The sequence below is a fragment of the Phyllosticta citribraziliensis genome (genome assembly GCF_038025025.1).
Source record: "Phyllosticta citribraziliensis strain CPC 17464 chromosome Unknown J3D65scaffold_10, whole genome shotgun sequence".
Taxonomy (NCBI): Eukaryota; Fungi; Ascomycota; class Dothideomycetes; order Botryosphaeriales; family Phyllostictaceae; genus Phyllosticta; species Phyllosticta citribraziliensis.
This window is the reverse complement of record NW_027117347.1, coordinates 547,021-569,410: the sequence shown is the minus strand read 5'-3', so window position 1 is coordinate 569,410 and position 22,390 is coordinate 547,021. Positions and strand designations below refer to the sequence as shown.

General features: G+C 56.6%; 10 protein-coding genes across 10 annotated transcripts; 6 read left to right on the top strand and 4 right to left on the bottom strand.

Moving 5' to 3' along the window:
* Positions 1-72: 72 nt before the first annotated feature.
* Positions 73-443, top strand: J3D65DRAFT_558458 (bola protein; the record flags this gene model as incomplete). Its single annotated transcript, XM_066797363.1, has 2 exons — positions 73-199; positions 265-443. The coding sequence occupies 2 exons, from the start codon at positions 73-75 to the stop codon at positions 441-443; spliced, it is 306 nt and encodes a 101-aa protein (XP_066652327.1).
* Positions 444-551: 108 nt separating this feature from the next.
* Positions 552-2,752, bottom strand: J3D65DRAFT_633808 (oligomeric Golgi complex subunit 6). The gene is made up of 2 exons (XM_066801158.1): positions 2,436-2,752; positions 552-2,385 (listed from the first exon to the last, which is right to left on the bottom strand). The coding sequence occupies exons 1-2, from the start codon at positions 2,745-2,747 to the stop codon at positions 601-603; spliced, it is 2,097 nt and encodes a 698-aa protein (XP_066652326.1). The 5' UTR covers positions 2,748-2,752; the 3' UTR covers positions 552-600.
* A 472-nt stretch (positions 2,753-3,224) lies between these two features.
* J3D65DRAFT_605507 (autophagy protein Apg9) lies at positions 3,225-6,107 on the top strand (the record flags this gene model as incomplete). Its single annotated transcript, XM_066798361.1, has 4 exons — positions 3,225-3,940; positions 3,992-4,105; positions 4,137-4,761; positions 4,809-6,107. 4 exons carry the CDS (start codon positions 3,225-3,227, stop codon positions 6,105-6,107), a joined length of 2,754 nt encoding a protein of 917 aa, XP_066652325.1.
* Positions 6,108-7,079: 972 nt separating this feature from the next.
* On the bottom strand, positions 7,080-8,766 carry J3D65DRAFT_605506 (uncharacterized protein; the record flags this gene model as incomplete). Its single annotated transcript, XM_066798360.1, has 2 exons — positions 7,080-8,504; positions 8,560-8,766. 2 exons carry the CDS (start codon positions 8,764-8,766, stop codon positions 7,080-7,082), a joined length of 1,632 nt encoding a protein of 543 aa, XP_066652324.1.
* Positions 8,767-8,979: 213 nt separating this feature from the next.
* Positions 8,980-11,479, bottom strand: J3D65DRAFT_61377 (uncharacterized protein). Its single transcript, XM_066799146.1, has 3 exons — positions 10,885-11,479; positions 9,584-10,821; positions 8,980-9,532 (listed from the first exon to the last, which is right to left on the bottom strand). Exons 1-3 carry the CDS (start codon positions 11,021-11,023, stop codon positions 9,131-9,133), a joined length of 1,779 nt encoding a protein of 592 aa, XP_066652323.1. The 5' UTR covers positions 11,024-11,479; the 3' UTR covers positions 8,980-9,130.
* Positions 11,480-11,487: 8 nt separating this feature from the next.
* On the top strand, positions 11,488-13,620 carry J3D65DRAFT_61293 (ribosome biogenesis protein Rrp14-C). Its single transcript, XM_066799069.1, has 3 exons — positions 11,488-11,648; positions 11,704-11,787; positions 11,840-13,620. Exons 1-3 carry the CDS (start codon positions 11,631-11,633, stop codon positions 13,382-13,384), a joined length of 1,647 nt encoding a protein of 548 aa, XP_066652322.1. The 5' UTR covers positions 11,488-11,630; the 3' UTR covers positions 13,385-13,620.
* A 250-nt stretch (positions 13,621-13,870) lies between these two features.
* J3D65DRAFT_633796 (23 kDa subunit of putative NADH-quinone oxidoreductase) lies at positions 13,871-15,449 on the bottom strand. The gene is made up of 3 exons (XM_066801157.1): positions 14,885-15,449; positions 14,499-14,764; positions 13,871-14,412 (listed from the first exon to the last, which is right to left on the bottom strand). The coding sequence occupies exons 1-3, from the start codon at positions 15,157-15,159 to the stop codon at positions 14,282-14,284; spliced, it is 672 nt and encodes a 223-aa protein (XP_066652321.1). The 5' UTR covers positions 15,160-15,449; the 3' UTR covers positions 13,871-14,281.
* Positions 15,450-15,566: 117 nt separating this feature from the next.
* Positions 15,567-16,441, top strand: J3D65DRAFT_633795 (acyl carrier protein-like protein). The gene is made up of 5 exons (XM_066801156.1): positions 15,567-15,856; positions 15,920-15,937; positions 15,990-16,119; positions 16,176-16,214; positions 16,270-16,441. The coding sequence occupies exons 1-5, from the start codon at positions 15,629-15,631 to the stop codon at positions 16,275-16,277; spliced, it is 423 nt and encodes a 140-aa protein (XP_066652320.1). The 5' UTR covers positions 15,567-15,628; the 3' UTR covers positions 16,278-16,441.
* A 110-nt stretch (positions 16,442-16,551) lies between these two features.
* Positions 16,552-18,480, top strand: J3D65DRAFT_633791 (vacuolar protein sorting-associated protein-like protein 74). The gene is made up of 4 exons (XM_066801155.1): positions 16,552-17,051; positions 17,120-17,366; positions 17,433-17,926; positions 17,976-18,480. The coding sequence occupies exons 1-4, from the start codon at positions 16,785-16,787 to the stop codon at positions 18,024-18,026; spliced, it is 1,059 nt and encodes a 352-aa protein (XP_066652319.1). The 5' UTR covers positions 16,552-16,784; the 3' UTR covers positions 18,027-18,480.
* A 395-nt stretch (positions 18,481-18,875) lies between these two features.
* J3D65DRAFT_61275 (uncharacterized protein) lies at positions 18,876-21,702 on the top strand. Its single transcript, XM_066799051.1, has 4 exons — positions 18,876-18,880; positions 19,043-19,353; positions 19,408-21,267; positions 21,329-21,702. The coding sequence occupies exons 2-4, from the start codon at positions 19,147-19,149 to the stop codon at positions 21,659-21,661; spliced, it is 2,400 nt and encodes a 799-aa protein (XP_066652318.1). The 5' UTR covers positions 18,876-18,880; positions 19,043-19,146; the 3' UTR covers positions 21,662-21,702.
* Positions 21,703-22,390: the final 688 nt, after the last annotated feature.

Genomic DNA, 22,390 nt, shown 5'->3' with positions numbered 1-22,390 from the left:
GTTATCTGATCCTCTCCCAACCCTCACTGTTCTGTACCCGGTACCGCCAACCCACAACTGCCCTGTCTGACCATGAGCGCGCGATCTGACGTTGAAGCGACCCAGAACCAAATGTCGTCCGGCGTCACACCCGAACATTTGAAGGCGGCCCTGGAGCAGAGACTCGGCGCGGTCCATGTCGACATTATAGACATGTCTGGTGCGCGTCTCCACCACCAGCCGCCCGTCTTGCTTCCTCCTCACTGACTGCGTCTTCTCTGGTAGGTGGCTGCGGTCAGATGTTCGAAGCGATAATCGTGTCCCCCCAGTTCGCCAAGAAGACGACCCTCGCCCGCCATCGCTTGGTCAACGCCGCGCTAAAGGACGAGATCGCTGCCATACACGCCTGGACTCCCAAGTGCAATACCCCGGAGGAGTGGGAGAAGAAGCAGGCACAGGCCTGAGGGGCGACGCCAGTTTCATTGCGTTTGGCGGAAAAGGAGGAGAAAATTAAGCATACATTTCGGCATCTTTTGTTCTTGGAATGCACCGGGCTCTGCGACCGAAATGAGGCATCGCAAAATCGGGAATTTCATATCAGGCTATGGACGGCGATTGCATTCAGCTCAGCAGCACCCGAATCTCTCCACTGGTGCGAGGGAACAGCTCTCTCAGTCCTGGCCCAGGCTCCTCGTCACCATTTTCAACTACCCGTAACTCATCGGCAGCCATGATCCTGCTCTCAACAAATTCAAAGTCTTCACAAAACTTCTCTGCGGCCTGCTCTGTAATACTTTGGGCCAGACCCGCGCTGCGTAATCTTTTGACATTTTCCATGGCTTCCATCACGGCCGAAGGTAGGAAGTCGTCCAGTTGTTGACCCGCGACAATCAATTTTTCTGGTTTGAATTGCGCAAGTTCAGGTATGGACTTGATGTCCGCAGTTGAATCGGACAGCTCGTCCAATACGGCCTTCAGGGGGTAAAGACCGGAGGTATGGAGAAACCATCGGTGCTGGGACGCAACCAGGTTTGAAGCATGGCTCTGCAGCGTCGATTCGATTCCTGAAATTCTTTCTCGGACAAATTGGAAGGGCCGTAGCACATCCACAGCTGCCAACAAGCAGTTGGTAGCAAACACGTCATTGTCTGGCTCCCGTAACCCTTTGTAGAGATTCTCACAGCCGTTCAAGAAGGGATCCAAAGCCTCTGTGAGCACAGGCTGGAATCCTTTTTCGCGGTTGTCCAATGCCGTCATAGACGAGTCGAAGCTTTTGAGAAGTGCCTTGAGCATTTCCAGTGCTTCGTCGAGAAATTCAGGAGGCGTCAAGTCTGCGGGAACGACGGTCAGGTCACTCTGGACACTGGCCACATGATCCCTCATGTTGGATCTGAATTGTCGAAGTGCCGACTCTTCAAGGTTCCCAAGAACTTCGAGTATCGCAGATTCGGCTCCAATCAGTTTCGAAAATGTGTTGCGATAGAAACCAAGAAGATTGGCAATCTTGTAAGCGAGCACAGCGTCCTCATGGCTTTGCACCACCTGCTCTGTCCGTTGCTTCAAAAGTCTTGCTACTCCTGCAAGGTCACGGCTAACGAGCTCATGGAGTGCCTTTTTTCCATCGAAAATCTCCTCCCCTTCTTCACCACGCATCCAGGGCTCGCTTTCCAAGCCCAGTTGGATGCTTTTGGCGATCTCATCCCCTTCAGAGATGAAAAGTACTTCGAGGGCCTCTCTTTCGGATACGGTCGTGGAATGGACCCAGGCCAGCATGTCTCCTACATAGCGGAGCGGGTCGTGTGCGTGGAACTCGATCGGCTTCGTAACGTCACTTTCTGGCGAAGATCCAGTGAGAGCAGAGTAAAAGGAGTCCGATAGCGTGTGCTCCCTGGCCTCGGCGAAGAAGTCGAGGCAACTTTGGAACAGTGGCGGCCTTTCGGCCAATACTCGCAGTGCGCGACGGATAGACGCGCTGATTTGCGAATTCTCAAGATCCAGCGTCTTGAATTCGCGCTGAACCCACCGATAGAGCTTTTGGAAGGCGGCGCTGAGGTGTTTGGAGCTCTGCTCGAGAACTTCCAATCCCAGCCGCTGGTCTTCAGTTCCCAAGAGCAACTGGCTATCGTGATGGATCCTCTTGACTCTAGTCAGGAGCTGGAAGAAGTCATCGTCGACAGGCTCAACGGTGGAGGTGAGGGTGACAAGCTCATCATCCGATAGAATGAAGTGAGACTTGAGAGCATCCAGGAGTCGTTGTCTCTTTTCAATCTCGGTTTTTTGGTTCATCAATGCGGATGTCTCGTCGAGCATTGGTTTTGTCTCATCGTGGGCGGCCGAGATTTGCGCTCGCATATCAGCGCAACATTGGTTCAAAGCATTGATGGCAGTACCAACGCGACGCAATTGCTGCGAATAGTCAGTGATCTGAGATTGATTGACGCGTGGAAAATAACAACCTCGGCCACCTTGCCAAAGTCCTGGACGATTTCGCCGTTGCACTGAATGACTTCACGCTGGACGTCGAGCCTCAGTTGGCGGCGCATGTCCTGCGTGTTCTTGACATTGCGAGCATCGAGCGTCTCCAGGGCATCGCGAATCTCAAGGTCGGCATAGGAAGCGGACAGAACAGACGAGATTCTGGTAGAAAGAGCCGTCGACCTCTGGCCAGCTCCTGGCAGAGAAGCATCGCTGAAGTCCCCAGAAGGACGACTCTGCGGGCCTGGTCTTGACATGATGCCCTGCGGTTCAGGTCTGGTCACGGTGTCCATCGGGGGTGTCGGGTCGGAGGTCTCCCACGGAGCAACTAACCCGAGCTGCCGGGCGGAGAGTCAGGCGGTGGGCCTTCGGGGTACCTTTCTGCCAATGCGTCATTCGTTGAGCTCAGACCAGCAGAGACCTCCCTCCGCCATCACCACCCCAAACTCTCCGCCTGACTTAGCTGGCGCGCCATCGGCTTCCTGTCCACGTTCCGCGCTCCATGTCACGAGCCTCCAGCTCGCGGCACATGGAGACCTCACTTGCTCCTTGACTTCGCAGCTTTCTCACCCCCGTCGCATCAATCAACCCGGCAACAAGATAACGCCTTGTCCCGCCGCCTGTCAACCAAGCCTCAACAAACACTGCCGACTGCTATCCCTCGCCCAACCACCCATAGATCTCTCGCTGTTCCGGACACGTTGCTTTACCTAGCAACTTTGCGGTTCCACCGTTTGGTTTTACGACTCGCAGCTTGACCTCACGCCAAAATGACTTCAAACTTCCTATCGCGATTGCTTCCGTCGGGCGACGACGAAGATTCCACATATGAGCCACTTGGTCGAGGACAGCCTGGGACGCGGAGAGGAGGAAGTAGAGACCGGGCTGGGACGGCACTCGACGAAGAGAACTTGGAAGCTCGTTTTCAAGATACCGACCTTGATCACTTGCTCGCCGAAGACACAGAGAGTCAAACAACAAACCAGAGCACTGCATTCTTAAAGGGCCACATGGAAAGGCAATCAACGCGACTAACAATCAATCGGCCAAAATGGATGCGAAATGCTCCCCCGCAACCGGTCGCTGCGGATGACGATGATGACGTCCCCGCATCACTTTTGCTAGATAACAATAGACCATCACATACTGCAAAGATGAAAGGGAATTTTGGTCAGCGAGAGCCTGTCCGCCCCGGTCGGCTTCCCTCACCTGTTCCTGGCCCATCGACGCGCACTGCTAGGGCGCAGTGGAATACGACGCGTGCCCAGCAGCGGCTTCATGATGATGAATATCGCTCGCCGTCAAGGCAGCCACCCCTTCCAGTTCGCCCTGGACGTGCCGGCACAGCTTTCTTGGATCCCAAGGAAGAAGCCATGTGGATGTGGGCTAACGTACATAACATGGATCGATTCATGTCCGAGGTCTATGATTACTTTGAAGGTCATGGAATTTGGGCCATTCTGCTGAGGAGTTATCTCAACCTCGTGTAAGCCCATTGCTCCATGCTCTAGAACATCAAGATCTAATCAACTCTTAGGCGGAGCGCTTGTATAGTGGGCACATGTACGCTCCTGATCTTCTGCATTGACTACCACAAGATCCACAGCAGTCATTCTCTGCGAGAGATCTTCAAGCCGAACGCGATCAGAAAGTAAGAAGTGTCCCTTCCTCAACCAATGCAGTCTGCTTACAGCTTCAAGCATCCATGGATTGTGGCTCTTGGTTCTCTGGCTCTTCATCGTCTTCTGGTTCCTTCAGCTGTTCCACGTCACCTCGCAAATTACACGGCTTCGACGCATGGAGAAGTTTTACCACTACTTGCTTGATATACCCGACAGCGACATTCAGACGGCGTCATGGCAGCTGGTCGTCAGTAGACTCATGGCGCTGCGGGATGCAAACTTGACGACTGCGGAGAATGTGACTGCACGCGACAGGAAAGTCATTGGAGCACATTCAAAGCAGAGGATGGATGCACACGACATAGCCAACCGCGTAATGCGACGCGAAAACTATCTCATCGCCCTTTTCAACAAGGACATTCTCGACCTTACCATACCGATACCATTTCTTGGAAACGTTCAATTCTTTTCACGGACCATGGAACTAGCGTTGAACCACTGCGTCATGGACTTTGTATTCACGGCCGACGGTCACGTCAGGCGCGAGTTTCTTGACACTAAGAGAAGGAAAGAGATGATCGACCTGTTGAACAAACGGCTTCAACAAAAGGCCATGTTGAGCATCCTGGTTGCCCCAATCACGGTCATATATTTTGTCGTGTCCTTTTTCTTTCGCTACTTTAGTGTAAGGACCTCCACGCAAACTTGTCGATACTTGCTAATCGAGATTAGGAATATCGAAAGGATCCTTCGCAGCTGGGCTCCAGGATGTTCACTCCCTTGGCCGAGTGGAAGTTCCGCGAATTCAACGAGCTTCGACATCTCTTCGAACGGCGCCGTAACATGGCATATCCTTATGCGGAGCGATATCTCCAACAATTCCCGAAAAACAAGACGAACCAACTGTACGAGTTTGTTGCGTTCCTTGTGGGGACATACATTGCGGTTCTTGCGATTGGCTCCCTCGTTTTTCCAGAAGTCCTTTTGGGGCTTGAAATCACACCTGGCCAGACAGTCATCTTTTGGCTCGGAATTTTGACCACCATCTATGCGGTGGCACGCAATTCCATCGCTGGGGAGGAAATCGTCCTCGACCCCGAGTTTGCACTTGAACAAGTCATCCACTTTACTCATTACTGCCCTTCATCCTGGCGGGACAGGCTGCATACCGACGAAGTTCGAAAAGAATTTTCCAAGCTTTACCAGTTGAAGATTATGATTTTCCTCCAGGAACTTTTGAGTATGGCTTGCACTCCTGTGGTGCTCTACTTTAGCCTTCCAAAAAGTAGCGCGCGGATTGTCGACTTCTTCCGCGAGTTCACCATACATGTGGACGGCCTGGGATACGTTTGCTCGTTTGCCGTCTTTGACTTCAAGAAGACTGCAGACAACATTGCAAAAGAAGGCAAAGCCCACACCAACATAGCCGAAGATCTCCGTCACGACTATTTCGCCACAAAGGACGGCAAGCTGGACGCGTCAATGATGGGCTTCATGCACGCGTACGGCCAGAACCCGACCGCGCGTGGTACTCGCGGGTCCTTTTTCACCCTCCCTCCCGCTTTTCCTCCTCTCGCAGCTTCGTTCGCCGGCATAGATGGTCCTGGAATGGCTACAGGCCGAGAACCCGCAGGCAAAAGGACGCACCACCGCGCCCAACGATCCAGCGCGGCGACGGCCGTGGCAACACAATCCCCCATGCAATCTGTCCTGCTGGACCCACACCACCAACCGTCGCTGCTGGGCGCGCGCCACCACTCGCCCCGCCACACGGCTCACCAGCCTCGCTTCCGATCCTCTCGCCAACCGCCGCTGCAGCATCCAGAAGAGCAGCTCGAGGAGGAGCCCGAAGATACGACGGCTGCTCACTTCGACCACGACGACAACCTCAGCGACTCGTGGTTGCCGGATGAGTCGGAGGGCGATGCTGCCGAGGACGACCTCGAGGCTGGCACGAGGGGTGCTGGGGTTCTGGGCTTGCTGCACCAGTTCCAGCGCGCTCAGACGCAGGGGCGCGCGCCTGGCGTTTAGGGAGCGTGGGACTTGGCTCCCTAGCAATGTCGTTGTCTGTTGGGTAAGCAAATAGGCAGGCATCGGGCATTTCTTAGCTTACAATCTTCCTACCTTATTCCCTTTGGTCGCGTCGTTCACTTGGGTTCGGTGCATGATAGCATGATGACTTCAACCCTTTTTCCTTTTCATTGGTAGGAGTAGCATCTGGGTATGCACTTCAATAGGGGGAGGCCTTTTGCAGGACAGTTGCATGCTAGGTATGGCATCAGCGTACACACACTACTTACTAGTACAGACACAACTGGAGCATTTGTGCTGGGAGGTCAAGCTTTCTTTCTTTCTGTTTCTGGTAGCAGGCAGCATCGAGGTATAGTTTCTTCCGACTATGCGTGGGCATGAGAAGGAGCAGGGTTTGTGCAGGGGCAAGGGCAAGTCTTGATATCTCAATGGTGGTGGCGTTCAGTGCTTTGGTTGAAGGCATCAGGGGCGGTGCGGGTGCAGAGGGTTGCCTTTGTTCTTCCACGTGGGAAAGGTTGGTGTAGATAGACTGCGAATGGAAGACGGTTCAAAAGGAGAATACGTGGGGTATCATTGGTTCCTTTGTCAGCCGACGAGGAGCAAGCTGCTGCCTCCTGCCAGGGTATGTGAGGAGAAGGGTGTTTGTTTGTCTATCAGTGTCATTGGAGACTTGATTCTAATTTTGACACTCCGCTCCTGATCCCTTCGTTCACCTTGAGGTTTCCAGTACCGTCCTCATACGAGGTAGTCTTCTCCAGCTGCTTCCCTACTCATTAAGCTTCGTTCCCCTTGGTAGACCAAGCCCAACCAAGCACACGCTCCAACTCGGATTTCGCTGCTTGCTCATCCAATACATCGGCATCCGCCCGTCCGTCAAGACCAACCAACCAACCGACCAAACCCAAAACAACCGCGTCTTCGTCGAAGCCACATATCAATCATCACCCTCCAACGTCAACGCGCAGTCCTCTTCTAATCGACATCAAAAAGCTCGTCGTCTCTGACGTCGCCTTCGTCCTCCATGTCGACATCTTCCTGGCATGCCACCACGGGATCGATTACGCTGTCATCACTGCCTTGTTGCGGATCTGAGATATCTTCCGGTGCGTTGTCGAATGTAGGCGAAGAAAGGGGGCGCCTGGTTCCTGGTCCGTTGCAGTCCGGCGAGTCGGCCTCGTATGCACCGTCATCTTCGAGCTCAGTGGAGCCGGAGTCGGAGGCAGACAGCAGCCAGTCATCATCATCATCATCCTCAGCACTTCCCTCGCTCTCCTCTCCCCGCGCCCCACCGCGCCTCGCCGCAACCATGTGCTTCCGGCCCTCCCTCTCGACCCTCCGCGCCACCGACACCTTGGCCGCCTTGCCCGTCGACAAGACCCACTGCCTCTGCCCGACGCGCCGGTTGCCGCGGAACCACGTCATGCGCTTCGACGCGTCGGCGCCGCCGCCATCCGCGTTGCCCAAGTCGTCGGCGTCGACGCTGTGTGCGGCGTAGTTGACGCGGTGCAGCTTGCCCGCCGGGCTGTTCGGGAAGCCGATCGCTCTCTTCGCGTCGTAGGCATCCAGCGCGGCGGCGGGGAGGGAGGGCGAGCGTATGCAGGGCCGTTTGCGGCGGTCGGGGACGGGCGCGCGCGTTGTTGTGGAGCGGCGGCGTTTGATGGGTGAGGACTTGACGGGCGAGGACGGGTCGGGGACGAAATCGTCGTCTTCCGAGTCAGAGAGGATGGGCGAGCTGTGCGAGTCTTGAAAGTCTTCTGCGTAGGCGGACGAGATGGCGGCGCTGGCGCGTTGGCGAGGTGCCGGGGCGTTGTCTTCGACGTCGGCGCTGGGAGGGCTGGGGAATCTGAACGGCGGCTTGTTCCAGATGGTCCTGTCGTCCTCTGGACGTGGCGACGGTGGGACAGGAAAACTGACGTGAAAGGATACGTCGAGGCCGCGGTGGAGCGCCGTCGTGTCTTCCAGTTCAACGCCATCAGGGCCAACAGTGTGATCGAGGTCCTCGTCGCGGCTCTGCATCGACGCCACCCAGTTGCCCCAGCCAATCTCAGCTTCTGACCTGAAGGCAGACGGTCCGCCCTTCCAGCTGCGCACTTTATGGCCAGGGCGCGTGGTCAGACACGCGCCGATGCGCTTCTTCAGCTCCGCGGGCATGGGACCTTCGACCTCGACCTGCTTGACGCCACGGATGTTGAGCAGGGCCCTGATGAAGGCCCGCTCGGCTTTGTAGTAGACGACTCCTTTGGATTGTAGAAGCGACTCGGGAGGGTCGCGATTGAATAGAATACCGTGATAGGGCGCGTCGCGAGAGGCGGCAGGAGAGCAGATGGACTCGGCGTGCATCTCCATGTAATCGACGCCGGTGATGAAGATCTTGACTTTTTCCAAGTTGTGGGGGACCTACGGAGCGGATTGTTAGCAGACGTACGTGGAGGCTTCTTCAGTTGTCACTTACGTTGCCAGGGCCAATGACATTGAGAGCGGATGCCAACATGTCATCCACGTAGTCGTCAAGGCCATCGACCGTCACTCCTAGATACAGCGAGCGGATTCCTTGGAACAGCGTAGGGTCTTCTGCAATCATGTCCAAGAGCTTCGTTGCCCCGTCCAGACCCATCACTTTGAAATCGAAACCAGCGTGTCCTTTGTAGCGGGGTACCATTGTGCTTTGCGTTTTGTCAGTGACAGATAGATTTTCGTGAAAGAGCGCGATGATCCAAGAGGGCGAAAAGGTTGTAACGCTGAAGGTTGGGGGAGATGGTTGGAGCTTGGGTTTATTTTTGAGGCAGAGAGTAGAGTCTTGTGGCAGGCTGTGTGGGCGCCAAAATACTCGAGCTTGACTGAAGTGAAGTAATGTGAAATACTGCATACCCTGTTGTTCCTCTCCTGCTTACACAGTGTCCATCACCTGTTTAAGCTGTCCTTTTTAAGATCCTGCTTTTCAAAGAGCCTGCTCAGCTTCGCCGGGCGTCAATCACCCTGTTGATTGTCGTAGTAATCATGATTTCATAAACTGCGCCCACTACTCAGCGTGTAGCTGCCTCCACGCGCTCGTAAGCCCTCCACCACAGGCTCATATTGGCCGCAACCAGAAGATCCATCATCTTGAGGCCCTCGTCCCTGATTATGAGCTTCCCCAACTTGGCTTGCTTGCCTCCAAATCCACCTCCGGCGTACTCTTTTCCAAGAGACAGGTTGAGCGAAGATAGGCCCTGAAGAATTTCAGAGGGATCTGCTCGCATGTGGTCGGCGACAGACATTGACGACGAGTGTCCCCGCAGCGCAGGTCTCACTAGCGCCGAGGATCGTTTGGACACTCGGTCGTCGGTTTGGGCGCTTGGTAGACTCGGCAGGTTGAATCTTAGCTCGCTAACCGAGACTGGTTCTGGGACTTGTACGTTGTTGCTAACGGGCAGGATATGTCGACACTGTGCTGGATTAGAATTGAGAACAACAAAATCTCTACGCTGCTGGCTTACCCTTAAAGAATCACCAGCACCGCCGGTGATGAACTCGCATCTTCCACGCCAAGGGCTTTCGAATACAGGTCCTCTGTAGCCAGACTTTTTCTCCTGGGCCGGGATATCGAGCCGTCGACGAGCTTCGTGAAAGCCCGAGTCGTCAGGCAGAATAGGTGAATGGGGACTTGTCGGGGTTATCTGCCCAGGAACCCCAAGATTTCTTCCAGAGTCATTGGACATGGACTTTTTGTGGCCAAAGTAGTCGGCGACGTATCTAGATCCTTCGAACCATATTCGTCGCCTGAATGCAGTATCTACGGGAGCGTAAGAAGCTCCTTGAGGTGGGTTAAAGGAGCTTCTGGAAGATCGCACGGTATCTTCGCTTCTACGAGGTGACATTGGTGCCGCCATGTCGGAATGAAGGAATTTTGTGTAGCCGGGATTGTTGATTTCGATGTAGAGAGGCGCACCAGGCTTCCGGATCGTTCGCTGCTCTTGAGTTGACCTGTCGAAATTTTCGGAGGACAAGTTGAAGCTGGGTGGGTCACGAATTTTGCCAACGTTCCACTGAGCGCCCGAAGCTGGATCCCGTCGTATCAGCGTCAAGGAGGTGCCTTCATCGGTCGAACTTTGAGAAGTGGCAGGTGATGATGGAGCAGGATCAAACTGTGATAAACTTGGACGTCCGGAGGGATAAGTCGATTCGGAAAGGTTGGAGTTGGCGGCTGACTGGTCCCGGGGCCTATGAGGCAGCGGCCGGGAGATGTCGAAATTTGGCGATTCTGGATACGGTGCAGCGGACCATCTGCGGTTTTCGTCGCCTGGAGCAATGTTCTCTTGACGTCGAACCGAAGGGTCATTTGATCGCCCTCGTTGGTGGTGAGGCCGGCCAGGGGTCAAAGCATGCGGAATTTGCCTTGGGGGAAGGTTCGGGAGATTCGGTAGGTTTCCCATTTGCGTTGTTACGGACAAGGCAGGGGGTGGACCCAAAGGCTTCCTCCGCACCGAATTCGATGGAGTTGGCAGAGGAGCAGAGGACGCTGGCGTGACAGGCAGCGGTTTTCGAGCGATGGGTGGCTGTTCGTTGATGGGACGCTCTTCAAGGGGCGACGACGAGCTTCCTCCATATTCCGAAGTAGCTTCCTTCTTCAAGTCGTCATCCTCGGGACGGTCCAAATGCAAATAGTACAGGCAGCTCTGAACATCTTCGGCAGTCACAACTTTTTGGCGAGGCTTCATGGGGGACAGAAAGACATCTGAGGAATGTCAGCCCCTGTGCACAGGCAACGAGAGTTTGGCAGATTTGGAAAAGCACTCGCCTCTGCTACCTGGGACCCTCGCAATGTACAGGACCACGGGGTCATGCTTCTCATGAGTAGGATTCCTGGGATAGCGCGGAGGGTTGGAAGCGAGCGTGGTTAGCGAAGACAAGGATTTGGCCTCGATGGCGCCCGTCATGGTCGGAACGGTAGGAGAAAGAAGGAGAGAACAGAATGGACCTGAGAGAGGGTTCAACGTCACGCAGGGCTGAATTATTTGAGCAATCAGGATGGCTCGACGTCACAGATCAGAGGGCAGACTGTGCGGGCTGGCGGGCGGTGCACTTGGCCAGATGAGTAGATGTGGCACACACACGCAGCGGAGGAGGCTGAGGCAGCGAAAAGGCGTGGCGGGAGAGCCGCTTAGCGACAGCAAAGGTGGTGTTTGGCTGTGGGTCAGTTCGTGATGCGGTGATGGAAACAGAGGCAAGGCCGGATGGAAGAGGGCCCCCATGGCAGGGCTGGACCGGCGGCCTAGCCAGGAGTCGTGTTGTTGGCAGGCACAATGCCCTGCAGTCTGGTCGAGTCCGTCCCGTCACTGTGAGGTGAGAGAGGAACTGGAAGGTAATCGGACCGGTCCGTGCACGGCCTCCACTTGGGATTTTCCATTCCGCCTTCTCTGCTGTTGGACCCGCCCGCGCCAAGATTTCGCAGCAGAATTGTGAAGCCCTCCCAAACCCTGTCTCTCTCTTTTGCACTCCTCTACTTTCGGCCGGCCATCCGCGTCCAACACCCCCTCACTCACCATGGCCGACGATCTCGAGGTTTGTTCCTCTCACCTGCCCATCTCTCGCCGCCCTTCCCTAACACTCTCCCCAGGAACGTCTCAAGAGCCATGCCCAAGCGTTCGAGGGCCTCATGTCCCTCATCCCCGCAAAGAACTACTACGGCCAAGACACGAGCGTACGTTGTCCTCTGCCGCTCCTCACCACCACCATGCTGAGACACACATCAGGACCAGTGGCGCCGCAAAAAGCAGACCAAGGCCGAAAAGAAAGCTGCCAAGAAGGCAAAGCTGGACCCCGAAAACATTCAGACCGCCAAAGATGTCATGGACGAGAATGAGCGCAAGCGCAAGCGCCAACTCGAAGGCCGAGACGACGATGATCTGTCCGACCTCGGCGCCCCCGGCAAGGAACTGCCTCACCAAGGTCTGAAGCTCAAGGAATCCAAGCGCCAGAAGCTCGAGAAGGCTGCGCGACACCAATCCGACGACGAAGAGGAAGACGAGGATGAAGAGGCAGCCCAACAAAAGCGAGAGGAAAGGCAGAAGCAGATTCAAGAGCGCAGGGAGAAGAAAAAGCAAAAGCAAAAGGAGAAGGCCGAGGCGAGAAAAGCTGCCCGCGAGCAGGCTGTCTGTGTGGACGCTCCCAATCCCGAGAGTGAAGAGTCTGCTGAAGAGGAAGTGCCGGACGCCCCGAAGCCGACCACTGAGGCGGCTGCACCAGAAGAGGACGCCTCCGACTCCGACTCTGGTGACGATGAAATCGAAGCATTGGACGTTAGCGGCTTGGTCGACGATGACGACGACGACACCAACGCCAGCGACAGTGACGGCGAATCCGAGTCTGCCGCTTCTGCCTCGCCCGCCCCCGAATCTCCTGCCTCATCTGCCATCCCCTCCGCATCCTCCTCATCCTCGATTGTCCCTCCCGCAGACACTTCGGACAAGTCACAGCAAGCAGAGAAGCCGGAAAAGTCTTCAAAGCTCAAGCTGCCTGATGTGGACGCGGACGTGCTTCAGGAACGCCTAAAGGCGAGGATCGAGGCCCTCCGTGCTGCGCGCAAGGCCGACGGCATCGACGGCAAGCCGGCCCGCAACCGCCAGGAGCTCATGGAGTCGAGAAGGCGCAAGGAAGAGGAGCGTCGTCAACGTAAGAAGGAAGTGCGCAAGCAAGCAAAGGAGGACGAGCAGCGGAAAAAGACCGAGGCCGAATTGGCACGGCTCCGCGGCTCTGGCTCCCCAGGCACGCCCGACATCTTCTCTCCCCGCGAGCAGGAAAACAACTTTTCCTTCGGCCGCATCGCCTTTGACGACGGCCAGCAGACGGACTTGCTGGGCACCAACCTCATCGACGTGACGGCCAAAAAGGGGCGCATGGACCCCAAGACGGCGCTGATCCACGCGCAAAAGAAGCAGGAGCGGCTGGCATCCATGGACGAGGAGAAGCGCAAGGAGATTGAGGAAAAGGAGCGGTGGCTGAGCGCCAAGAAGAAGGTGCACGGCGAAAAGGTGCGCGACGACACGAACCTGCTCAAGAAGACGCTCAAGCGCAAGGACAAGCAGAAGAAGAAGTCGGAGAAGGAGTGGGGCGAGCGCACCGAGGGCGTCGAGAAGGCCAAGTACGCCCGCCAGAAGAAGCGCGAGGACAACCTGCAGAAGCGCCGCGAGACGAAGGGCACCAAGCCTGGCAAGAAGGTCAACAAGTCCAAGGCCGCTGCCAGCAAGAAGAAGAGTAGGCCGGGCTTTGAGGGCAGCTTCAGGAGCAAGACCAAATGAGGCGGTGCTTGGTGATGAAGGCGGTAGTGGTGGCAGTGGTGGTCGGCAGTGTTGTTGGCAGACTTCCTCTTGCAATCGAAGTCCGTTGGCAAGTTCCATCAATCGTTCTCTCAAAAACACGGCGACGGCGACGGCATAGGTGTTAGGGCGTTTACAAGCGGCGCGGCACATGCAAAAGTTCTCTCTCTCTGTGTTCTCCTCCCATCTTCCTCTCGACGCATCATCCATGGCATATCGTTTCTTTATGAGGGGAGAAGACTCCTTCCTGGTTAGGGCCTTGCGGCCAGACCGAGAACGAAAGACGGAAGAGAGAAAAGACGGGCTTAGAGGTTGGTAGTTGGGCTCAGCGTAGTAATGGATTCAACTTGTTGACCTCCTGGATTCTTCTCGGTGGTGCGTCGATGCCTCGTCGTTGTCTGCCTACCTGATGTAGGTTGATAATCAACAGTGTAAGGGCCACAGGGAGCATTCATGCAAGTCCAAGGTTCGTTCCATCTTCCTGTATTGCAAAATTTGTTCTTTCGTATTCTTCTCCTGACTGTTCTATTTTGCAGGACAAAACGCATAGTAGGTAGGCGCCTGGGGATAGCCGTGACTCGTAGTCCTTCTCATCACCCCACATGCATCCTTCCTATCCTCACGGTCAATGTCTCGTTTAGTGTTTGCCAATCACTCAGAACATGGTAAGCCACACCTGCTCCGACGCCAACAGCCAAAAGGCCATGCTGACTCGCCAGATGGCCACGACGTCCACAATGTGCAAAAAAGAGGGTATTTCTAGAGGAGAGAAATAAGGGAAGCCTACGAAAGAAGAAACGCCATGCCGTGCGTCGGGCGTCGATGTTACACTCTATGTACACCCGCCACGCCGTCCCCAAGTTCTAATCGTCAGGTCCTCTACCTGTACGGAGCATCGGCTCTCGCAGCGGCCGCCAGCTCCGGCTCCCACTTGTCTCCATTGGAAAGCAGCTTCTCTTTGTTGTACAGCAGCTCCTCGCGCGTCTCAGTGGCATACTCGGCATTGGGCGCTGGGACGCAGTCAGTCAGGCATCAGGCCAGCAACAAATCGGGCAATTCTGGACAGAAGAAGAAGAAGAAGATGGCTCAGACTTACACTCGACAATGGCGTCGACGGGGCAGCTCTCCTGGCAGAAGCCGCAGTAGATGCACTTGGTCATGTCAATGTCGTAGCGGGTGGTGCGGCGGCTGCCGTCCTCGCGCTCCTCGGCCTCGATTGTGATGGCCTGCGCCGGGCAGATGGCCTCGCACAGCTTGCACGCAATGCACCGCTCCTCGCCCGTCGGGTACCGCCGCAGCGCGTGCTCGCCGCGGAAACGGGGTGAAATGGGGCCCTTTTCGAAAGGGTAGTAGATTGTGTAACTGGAGGGTTGGACAATGGTCAGCGGATGATCCCTCTCCAATTGATATATTCCTCGAAGCTGGCCAGCTTGATGCTTGCTGGACGACGGCTGCCGCTGATGGGTTGGTTGGGGCACTTACGGGGGCCGGAAGAACTGCTCCAGCACGACGTACATGCCGCGCATGATCTCGAGCAGCAGGAACTTCTCGCTGGCCAGGTCGACGACGTTCTTGTCCGTGGTATCCCAGCGCTTGGGCGGCGGTAGGCGGAATCCGACCGGTGGCGGGCCCGAGGGCAGGGCGGCGCGCGCGGCGCTCGTCGAGAAGAGGGCGGCCGAGGTCCTCGTCGAGGGCCGCAGCAGCTGGGCCGCCGGCCTGGCCCGAGCCAGCATCGTCAATGGGCGTGCGGAGGCCATTGTGGGGGATGTGATGGTGGAGGGACTGAGGTACGGTGTGGAGGGAGTCGGAAGTGGCGTATGGTATTTGATAGCGGGCGTTGTGATTGGCTGGTGTTGCTACCCCGGAAGATCGCTGTCAACTAACGGTGGCCGACTGGATGGAGCACGTTGGCGCAGCGGAGAATCGTGGTGTTGACGAGGTCGTCTAGTTTCCGGTGGACAATGGCTGATGGTTCTTTTCCAATAATCGACTGTGGGCCGTGACGAGCAGCGTCCCCAGACAAACTGGAGTCCAACCCAAGTCGAACGACGTGGAGCAACGACTTGGCCCGCGCGCGCCCGGACGAGGAGGGAGGCATGAGAGCCCGGGCCGGGCACGTGATATAGCTCGCAGTCGGAATCGAAGCTCTCAGCCGGCGTAGACGATTTTACCAAGAACACCACCACCCGCCTCCATCTCGTCCATTCAACCCAAACAACGCCCGTCATGTTCAGAACCGCTCTCCTCCGCTCCGTCCGCGGTGCTGCCAGCTCCGTCGCCCGCTTCAACGCGCCAATTGCCCGCCCGGCTGTTCCTGCGATGCTCGCCCAGTCGAGACAGGCTGCTCCCGCCGCCGCTTCGTTCCAGGCCATCAGATTCTACTCTGCCGGCGGCGCCCTCAACAGCAACGAGATTGAGGGCAGGATACTCGACCTGCTGAAGAACTTTGACAAGGTATTTGCGCCAGATGGAGCCGCCACGCCCCATCTTGGATAGACGCTAACTCGTCGCCTTCAGGTCCAGGATGTCTCCAAGGTAAACGAGACCCGACCCAGTGCGGTCGCGCGCCCATGCTGATCATACGCAGCTCAACCCCAAGGCACATTTCTTGAACGACCTGGGCCTGGACAGCCTCGACACCGTGGAGGTGGTCATGGCCATTGAGGAGGAGTTTAGCATTGAGATACCCGACAAGGAAGCCGACAAGATCCACAGCGGTACGCAGCAAAGGGATTGGAATTGGACCGTGGTTCGTTTGACTAACTACGAGCAGTGGACCAAGCCGTGGAGTACATTCTGAGCCAGCCCGATGGTAAGTCTCCGCTGGTTGTGCTAGAGATGGACCACAGAAGCTGACTCGCACACAGCCAAATAAATGCACGTCATGATGGTCGAGTTGGATTGGGGAGACGGGCCATGGAGAGGTAGCGGGGAGGATTTGTGCATGAACAAAAGCACTGGTCCTGGACTTTCTAAGCAAGCGAATGTACGATGGGTATAGAAAACATAGGAATCCCCTGCAAATGATTGAAAAGTGCCATGTGAAACGTTGCCCGCAGAGCCGTACCGTAGGCGGTGATGGAGGTGGTGCCAAGGCCTGAATCGAAACCACGGTACAGTGAGGTGTTATGCACCAGCCAACAGACACTCAACAGACTCCCCATGCTGGAGGCGCGCCAAGCACGCACTACTTCTACCCCAGATCCCATTGCGCGACTCTCGAAAAATTAGCATCGTCCGCCGCCTCCAATACCGTCGTCGCCCCTCCTGAGGGCAGATTACGCATACCGACGCTGCCCGCCCGAATCCCGCTCACCATCCCTGTGCAGGGAAGCGCCGACCTCACTCTCAACACACCCACGCACTTCCAGTTCCGCAGCGGATGGCCTCCTCAGCTTCAGGCTTGACGCGCCGCCGGGGCGGAGGTGTGGCAGCCAACGGCGACAACGACGACAGCAGCCGTGTGGCCTCGCCCGCGCCGCGGCGCAACGACGACTCCCGCGGCCCAGAGACGTCCTACGAGAGCACCGAAAATGGCCACAAGATCGCCTTTGACCCCCGCGACATTAGCGAGAGCGCCGAGCGGCTCAAGCAGCCCAAGCTGACGCTCATGGAGGAGGTGCTGCTCATGGGCCTCAAGGACAAGCAGGTGGGCAAACGCCAGTGACGCTGCCGCAGGGGAACGCAACCAAACTGACACCTGTCGACTTTGACCAGGGCTACCTCTCCTTCTGGAACGACAACATCTCGTACGCTCTCCGCGGATGCATCGTCATAGAGCTCGCCTTCAGGGGACGCGTAAGCATGCAAAAGGACTCGTCAAGACGGCGCTTTCCCCTCGCCGAGCGCGTCATTGAAGTCATAGACGACACCCTCACCGGAGAAGTTTTGCTGGACGAAGCCCTCAAAATGATGAAGTCGAGCGAGAAGATGAGCGTCGCATCCTGGATTGACCTCATGAGCGGTGAGCACTGCTGCTGTCCTGCCCGTTCGCAACAATTGCTAATACCAGGCAACCTTTCCTTTGCAGGCGAGACGTGGAATCTCATGAAGATTGGCTACCAACTCAAGCAAGTCCGCGAGCGCCTTGCCAAGGGCCTCGTGGACAAGGGCATCCTTCGGACAGAGAAGCGCAACTTCTTGCTCTTCGACATGGCCACCCACCCCGTCGCCGATAGCGGCGCAAAAGACGAAATCAGGCGCCGGGTCAGGACTCTATTGACCAGCCGCACCGTTGTCCTCCCCGCGAGCCAGTTCCTCCCCGAAGAAATGGAGTTTAGATACTTGCGCACAATTGCCATGGTTTGCGCTGCATACGCGGCCAATGTTTTGGAGAATGCGCTTTCCACGCTGGGCCACGAGGCTCGAGAGCGGGCATTCGCACAAGTCGACGAGCTTCTCGCCGAATACTCACAGTACCCATTCGCTCGACGAGCGGGTGGCTCGGGAGGTGTGGGGGCCAATTTGGGCCAAGTTGTGCAGGACGAAATAAACAACGCAAAGGACAAAGAGCTCCAGCTAGAGGTAAGGTTGCCAGGTGACGCCCAGGGTGAAGAAGGCTGACATGTTGCAGGTCGTCGCTGCTTGCTTGAGTGTTTTCACCAGACTTGATTCCCTGCTTTAAGCCTTCTCTCTCGTGACGGCCTACTGAGTTTACATTGCGCCCACCATTGGTCGGGCGTTCCTTTGCCTTGAGCGCAAAATTTTGGGACATGGCCGGCTGGCACACGAACAGGCCAAGAACCGAATGGCGTGGCGTGCTGCTGGTTCATGGACGGTGGGTTGGTTGGGAGGCATGCCGTACGAGGCCAGACTCGTGCCCTCTCCTACATCTTTTTCTCTTCTGTGCTTCTCTTATTCATGTTGGACTGCAGGGCGCCAGGAAGACGAAAATCGCGTGGTATCAAATTCCGACCACCTATGTTATGGGGGGGAGAGGGAGAGTGTTTGAGTAGCATTTGCGGGGTGATGGATGAGATGATATCTGGGTCGCCGGGATCGCGTGTCTTCCACCAGCAGCACGATAGGTAAAGGTTTTTAATTGCTTTGAATAATAAAAGTCGAGTTCAACGAGAGGCGACCTGATGTTGTTGTGGTCGTCAGCTAGCGGGCTTGGCGTGGTGGTGGTGTGGACCTCAGTGGACCAGGCCAGGGCCAGTCCAGTCAGCAGCAGCGGCCTTGGCCTTAGATGCGACAGCAGCGACACGCAGCAGACACAACCGCCGCGCATTGCCAGCTCCAGCCCACCGTCGACCGTCGACCACTCCCCATAACCCGATCCCCCGCCTCCCGTCGTGCCAGGGGCGGAGTCTGTCGAGCTCCTCCCGGCCCTCCTCCCGACGAGTCCGCTCTCGCTGGGCACATTCCGACCTCCACGCTCCGCCCGTCGCCCTCGGCATTTCTCTCTGGCTGCCAGCCAAACAGGCCACTCCGCCCAGCCTGCCCTCTGGACGCGCCGAATCATTGCCCAACCCTCTGGTACGTCTCTCTGCCTCTCCCGAAGCTGCTTTTGCTGCCCTGCTGCCATTCGAATCCCTCGCCATGATGACTCGACACCTGCTGGCGAGCCTGGCTTCTTGCGCGCCGCTTCACACCATCACCTACGCGCCCGCTGCCCGGAGCTGTGGCTAACTCTTGCAGATCATTCATGTATCCTCCTTGACCCAGGCACAATTCACTTGCGTCCTGGGCGACCTCATCTTATTGCCATTGTTACGCGCCGGCCCCCTCCCCGTACATAGACCATGCCGTCGCCCATGTCCACCTCCTCCAACGCGCCTCCCGTCCAGTCGCACGAATCATCGCTCCAGGAAAACACTATCGGCGCGCAAGAAGCGCAAAATGGCTTGATCGGGGATGATGACGTCCAAAGCTCGGATCCAGCTGCTGCGGGTTCCACGTCCGGCCAAACCGCAGAGGGCAATGATATCATTCGCGAAGGAAAAGCAAAGGCAAAAGCTATGATGGCAGCATCTGGCGTGGAAACGAGCTCTAACTCGGCCCAGAATGCTTCACCCGGTCGTTCGAGAACCCCGCCCGGCTCGACTGACACTGCCAATGGCCCGTCGCCGAGCAGGAAGAGGTCGCGCTCTGGCTCGCGAATACCATCACAGGCGCCCTCCCATGGCTCGTCGAGCCAAAACCAAGCGAGCCTCACCGAGTACCTCATTGGCCAATACACAACGCGTGACATGCTGCACTCTGCGGCGATGAGCGAGCAGGCCAACAGGGACGCCAAGGTCATGAGCGAAAAGCTCGCAGAGCTCGAGTACTACAAAAACTTGCGCCAGCACAGGCAAATAGATCCTGGATCCGTTTTTGGATATGGCTTTGAAGGATACGGCAATGGCATCACCGACTCGAAACAACCTCGCCTGCAGTATCCTGCGTTCCGGAAACGACTGGGGAATCGAAGAGCAAGGAACTTCTATGTGCCCAAGAAAGATCTGCAGAAGCAGGCAGAGCAGCTAGAGGAACTGGTGCCGGTGCGCCTCGACATTGAGTTTGACAAGATTAAGCTGCGCGACACTTTCACATGGAACCTGCACGACCGCCTGGTCACCCCGGAGTTGTTTGCCGAGAACATGGTAGAGGACTTTAAACTACCTCCAGAAATAACGCCCCACGTCCTGCGCCACATCGACGGCGAGATCAAGGAGCAACTCCAAGATTACTATCCCCACGTGTTTTTCAAGGAAGACCCGCTGGACCCGCATCTGCCCTACGATGCGTACAAGAACGATGAGATGCGGGTTCTGATCAAGTTAAACATCACCATAGGAGCGCATACCTTGGTGGACCAATTCGAATGGGACATTAATGATCCTATGAATTCACCAGAGGAGTTTGCAAGGTCGATGACGGCGGAGCTCTCTCTTGCCGGCGAGTTCACGACGGCAATCTCCCACTCCATCAGGGAGCAGTGCCAAATGTTTACCAAGAGCCTCTACATCACCGGCCATCCGTTTGACGGCCGACCAGTGGAAGATGCAGATGTGCGAGACAGCTTCTTACCATCCCCATTGCCATCTGTGTTTCGTCCGGTACAGGCCGCAAAGGATTATGCGCCAGTGCTGTATGAGCTGAACGAGGCGGATCTGGAGCGCGCCGAGCTGTCGATCCTGCGCGAGCAACGGCGGCAGAAACGCTCTGTAAACAGGAGAGGCGGTCCAGCCCTGCCCGATCTCAAGGACCGCCAACGGACCGTGCGGACCATGGTCGTCTCTTCAGTCATTCCCGGGGCCGCAGAGCTAGTGGAAGAAAGCCGGCTGTACAAGATGTCTCGGTCAGGAGCCAGGGGACGCCGCGCTGCCCGGGACGGTGCCGATGACTCGGAAGAATCTGAGAGCGAAGAATCCGGGGTTGAATCACCTGCGCCTTCACAAATCACTGGAGGCACCGCAAGAACAAGAGGCATGCGCGGGGCCGCGACAGCAGCTACCGTTGCTATGCGGGCGAACCTTGGGCGGTCCCAGACTCCGGAGCTGTCCCAAATCCAACACCATCACGAGACGCGTACCTCGAGGCGTCTTGGCGGCGATCGTGAAGAGAGCGTTGCTGAATCGAGCTCGCACGCTCTCAAGCTGCGGATACCGCGCGAAAAGTATAGGCGGTGGATGCAAGCGCAGTCGACAGGAAGGGCACACGAGTACCGCGTCAGCCACACGAATCCCATTGTTGCTTCGGCTGCCTCGACGCCGCAACATGCTACACCGTCTCGAAATTCGATGCCGCCGCCTCCCTCGCCGGCGATGCAGCAACGCTCCACACCTCTGCCCGGAACACCGACCAGCAACGGCCAGCAACAGTACCGCTACTACCCAGACGGGCGCGTCGATGCTCCGTACCCGCAACCTTCGCACACTGTGAGGAATTCCAAGAGGCAAGGCTTTAACAAATAAGCCGCGTTGCTAACGACGTTCTTAGCCCCCTCCAGCGTCGTGGCTGACCGAGGCGCTGCAAAAGCTGCTCGAAAACCCGGCGCACTCGTCGTCGCAGTTTGAGGCGCTGATGCGCTACTCGGCCGTCGACAAGAGCTCGGGCGCGCAGGCCAACAACCTGCCGCCGGGGCCGCCCCCTTCTCACATCAAGCACATGTGGCTGCCGCGCATCAGGTGTCTCGACTGCCCGGGCAAACTATACACGGCCGGGCCGGGCAACACGGTCGAGAACTTCGTCGTCCATCTGAAGAACCGCGCGCACATGGATGCGGTCGCCAAGCGGACGGGGCAGACGAGTCGAAGCACATCGTTTTCGTGAAAAAGATCTTTGCGTGCGTTGGTGGATGGATGGATGGGGGGGGGGGGGGGGGGGGGGGGGGGGCAGCCACTCTGGCTGCCGAAATGCGATTTTTCTGTACATCATGAATTATTTTTGGGCGAGCTGGCGAGCGGGCAAGGAGGGAGTGATAGACGTTTTTCTTGGGTTGGGGGTGGTGGGGGTCTTTGTCCTCGGATGGGCAGGCAATCCTTTGGGTACGAATGGATTTGCAGTCTAGTCGGTCAGTCGGTCGGCAGTGGTGACGATGATGATGATGGATGGACGAAGAAAAGGCAAGAGAGGTGAAGAGAGACAAATCTTTGCTATCTACATCACTCTCACCCCTCTCTTCTACTGGGCGAGATTCTCTTTTCGCAACAACACGTCGATATCATTTTTCATGGACGACTGGACCGATGTGATGTTGGGGGGCGGGGACAAAGGAGTATGATGATGATTTGGGTTTGATAGAGAGCGAGCGAGCGAGCGAGATAGCAGACAGAAGGAGAGAGATGAGAAATATGCAACAATCATCATTTTTGGTTTTCTCTCCTGCTGCTGTCTGGCATTGTTCACTTTCGAGCGTTTTGTGACTGGTGATGGTGGTTGGCTCTTCTCTCCCCCTCCCTCGATCTTAGTGAGAGCTATGGAGAGAGCAGCCTATTCTTCTCTTCTCGTCCTGCTCTGCTCTGCTTTGGCGCAGGATGGATTTTGTTGGAATGATTTGGA